This window comes from Arachis ipaensis, chromosome B4 (assembly GCF_059453495.1).
Source record: "Arachis ipaensis isolate K30076 ecotype BB chromosome B4, ASM5945349v1, whole genome shotgun sequence".
Classification (NCBI taxonomy): Eukaryota; Viridiplantae; Streptophyta; class Magnoliopsida; order Fabales; family Fabaceae; genus Arachis; species Arachis ipaensis.
Window position 1 is genome coordinate 14,384,910 of NC_142439.1, and position 3,907 is coordinate 14,388,816.

A 3,907-nucleotide genomic window follows, 5' to 3' on the forward strand; every position below is an offset into this window, starting at 1 on the left:
AAATAACTTTAAAGTACTCTTATTTATGTGTAGTTTAGACTTTAATTTTTTAGAAGAAAAATTCTTTTATTCAATAATATAATCAATTAATATTTTTGCTTTTAATTTTTTTCTCTTCATTTTTCTCATTTAACAAAATCGTTTTTAAAATATGTAACTTTTATATTTTAAATCTGTTTAATAGTATAAATAAAAAAATATGTTTTGTTAAATTTTCTTTTAAAATGGGTCTTTTGTTGGTATCATTATTATTTAGCAATTTAGGATTGCTAAATCACATATTTTAAAAATGATTTATGTCTTTGTCTTCTGAATCAAACACTAGACAAAAATTAGAGGACTTATTTGCAAATATTTCCATTTCGGTATTATATATAGACGCAAGTGTGAACCAAATAAACCTATATGCATGCATCACACATCATCTTCTTTGAAAAAAAAAATCCACATGGCATTTAACATTATTTCTAATTCCATGAGTTCTTTTATTGTGTTTTTGCTAGTGTTTCTCTTTTATTCTTCTAATGAAATTTTTGTGAGATCATGGGATACTATTCCAAAATCTGATGCTGATTTGATTGAAGTGGCTCTGAATTTGGAGTACTTGGAAGCTGAATTTTTTTTGTATGGAGCCGAGGGTTATGGTTTGGATGTGGTTAACCCTAACTTAACAGAAGGAGGACCTTCTCCCATTGGTGGCAAAATTGCCGATCTTAGTCCCCTTATTAAGGATATTATCTTCCAATTTGGTCTCCAAGAAGTTGGACATTTGAGGTTCATTCTTATTTTTATTTATTCATATTCTAGATTTTTATTAATCATTTCTCTTATTGTAAGACGTTTTTGCTTGTGTATATGTTAATCATCATGGTTTTATTTTAAAAAAAAAAAACTTATTTTTGAATTATCAATCGACCAACTAGACGAGTAAAAATTAAAGGTTTGCATTTTGGATTTTTATAATAGGGAAGGAAAGAGAAAATTAAAAGAAAAAAAATCTAATTTTAATTTAGGTAAATAAAATGAATTCGTTCTCGATCATTTTCCTATTAATATATCAGAAAAATTTAATTCATTATTTTGTATAGACTGTGATTATTGTGTCTTTATTCTTGTTAATTATTGTGAGTATTGCAATCATTCTAGAGTAAAACATATTTGAATTTATAAATCAAATTTTGCAAAATAAAAAAAAAAACAAGCGTAAATATATGGTTAAAATTTGTTCATACAGTAAGGAGGAAAACATTCTTGACTCAATTATCAGTTATTATAAAAGACTACTTGAGAGTAATTAAATTAGAAAAAGTCTTAGAATTGGGGTTAGTATTTTTATTAAAACTTAGTTAATATTTAATTAAAAAAAAGTGTATAATTTTATATTATTAAATATAATTTTATATTATTAAAAATATTAATAATAATTAATCGATAGTTACAAATTACAAAATGTGTTGACGTGTTAGTTTATATATATGAAAGTACTTAATTAAATTTGGTTGCAGGGCCATAAAGAGCACGGTGAGAGGATTTTCAAGGCCATTGCTGAATATAAGCTCAGCAATATTTGGACAAATAATAAATAATGCCTTTGGTAAAAGGCTGGAGCCACCATTTGATCCCTATGCTAATGACATAAACTATTTAATTGCATCTTATGTGATTCCTTATGTTGGTCTGAATGGCTATGTTGGTGCCAACCCGCTTCTGCAAAGTGCCACTGCCAAAGCGGTAATTAAAACCTCCAAACTAATTCGGTGGATCAAGTAATAATTAATATGGTTGAAAATTAATGAAAAATCAATTCACTTATTATATAATACATACGTGTGGGACAATGATTCAAAATATTCACAGAGGGAAATAGTACAATTTGGGGTTTTTATTTATTTGATTAATTAAAGGTTTCTTGGTTTTTTTCATTAATAATTTAATCTATTTTGACCTTTATTCTTAAAAAACTTGTTGTTTCATTATTTAATAAAAAAACTGTTCACTTTTTTTATTGGTTCATCTATTTTTGGTGGTTCATCCATAGTCACATTTTTATTGCCCAAATTTAAGCTTAGCAAAAATCTATTATTATTATTATTATTATTATTATTATTATTATTATTATTATTATTATTATTTAAGTTAAAGATTAATATTTGTATTTATAAATAAATTTTTAAGATGAATGTAAAATACTTATTAAAAAACTTTTGGAGACCAGCAATTTTTAGTATTTTTGGTCATCATTTGACTAGCATAAATACTAAATTATCATTTTACTAATTTATATGTACAAATTTTAAAAAATGTAAGTACAAATTGTATTAATTTATGAGTGCAAACTGTATTAATTCATATGTGCAAAATTCTAATAAATATATGTACAAATTATATACTTATGTGTAAAATATATGTAAATATAGGTACAAATTATTGCTAGTTAACAATTGGTTAAAAATAATATATTTATTGGCTATGTAACATTACTCATAATTATTTCCTCTGAATAAAAAATTATTGGTTTCAGAGATTAAAAAAAAAAAAAAAAGGAAAGTCAGTAAAAATGAGCTTATAAGTTTTCCTGTTTTTTATTAGTTGAGATTTGAGCCCATGAGCTTATAAAATTTAATTGAAGTTAATATATGCTTTCATGGATTGTTTAAATTAAATGTGCTAAAAATAGAATTTATATCATGCATTCAAACTAATTATGCAAAAATAAATTAAGTAAAAAAACAAATAAAATATTCAATCAGATACAACATTTTAACCTAAAATCTAATAAAAAAAACATTTAATTCTTTCATATTATATACTTTGTCCTTTTTAAAATAAGTGTTTTTTTTTTAAGATTTATTGAAAAATGAATGTATCTAAACATATAGTGTGATATTGCATGCATGTACAGCTTGTTGCAGGACTATTAGGTGTGGAGTCTGGTCAAGACGCAATAATCCGAGGTTTGTTATACGAACGGCGAGATGAGATAGTAATCCCATATAAAGTGAGTGTGACTGAGTTCACAAATCGCATCTCAAACCTTAGAAACAAATTAGGGAGGGAAGGTATTAAAGATGAAGGTCTTGTGGTACCTAAAGAGCTTGGTGCTGAAGGAGAAGTCACAGGGAATATTCTTTCAGCCAACGATTATTCACTTTCATATCCTAGAACTCCAAAAGAGATATTGAGAATAGTGTATGGAACAGGTGATGAACATGTTCCTGGTGGATTCTACCCTCTTGGAGCTAATGGTACCATCGCTAAATCTTACTTGGAACGTAATTAAAGCTATGGCAGCTTTAATGCCTTTTCTGGGGTAAAAAAGTATACAACAAATATGTCTCATATCGTATAAATATGTAAAGTCTCATCTAATGAATAAATAACTGCCATTTGTTATATATTGTACTCGATTTATTATTGGAAAAAAAAAATCAATGTGTGTGTATTTGTATACAAGTAAAAGGATAATAAAATATTACTGTTCTAGACCTAAAATTCGAAATAATGTTTTATTTTTATCTTTAAAGATTATATATATGTGTGTGTGTGAAATATTTAATATTGTTAGAATGCTGCAGTGGAAATTAAATAATATTAATTAACTAATTCCTCTCTTAATATTGTTATTTACTTCTGTATGATATTTGGCCACTTGTTTATGAATTTATTATCATCAAATATAAAAGGTTAAAGTTATATTTATATATGAGCAAGACCACCAACTTCATTATGTTACATAATCTGTCTCAAGTTCGAATAAAATTAAGAAAGATGATTGCGTTAGATCTTTGATAATCAGTATAAAAATTTAATCGAATCATCATAAATAGACTAAAAATATATATTATTGTGCTAAAATTAGGTAGTTGCTCCAAAGTAACGCGCTATAAAAATTATTTTAAAAATACTA

The 3,907-nt window shown here is 25.5% G+C and overlaps 1 protein-coding gene across 1 annotated transcript; it reads left to right on the top strand.

The window, feature by feature from the left end:
- Positions 1-409: 409 nt before the first annotated feature.
- On the top strand, positions 410-3,492 carry LOC107638874 (ferritin-like catalase Nec2). The gene is made up of 3 exons (XM_016342272.3): positions 410-774; positions 1,506-1,731; positions 2,903-3,492. Exons 1-3 carry the CDS (start codon positions 410-412, stop codon positions 3,278-3,280), a joined length of 969 nt encoding a protein of 322 aa, XP_016197758.1. The 3' UTR covers positions 3,281-3,492.
- Positions 3,493-3,907: the final 415 nt, after the last annotated feature.

What these genes read in the sequence shown, in the direction of transcription:
- LOC107638874 (XM_016342272.3), top strand. Translation starts at nt 410, where the DNA reads ATGCATCACACATCATCTTCTTTGAAAAAAAAAATCCACATGGCATTT. An exon ending in CAAGAAGTTGGACATTTGAG is followed by an intron (nt 775 to 1,505) that starts GTTCATTCTTAT and finishes ATTTGGTTGCAG; the next exon opens with GGCCATAAAGAGCACGGTGA. An exon ending in AAAGTGCCACTGCCAAAGCG is followed by an intron (nt 1,732 to 2,902) that starts GTAATTAAAACC and finishes ATGCATGTACAG; the next exon opens with CTTGTTGCAGGACTATTAGG.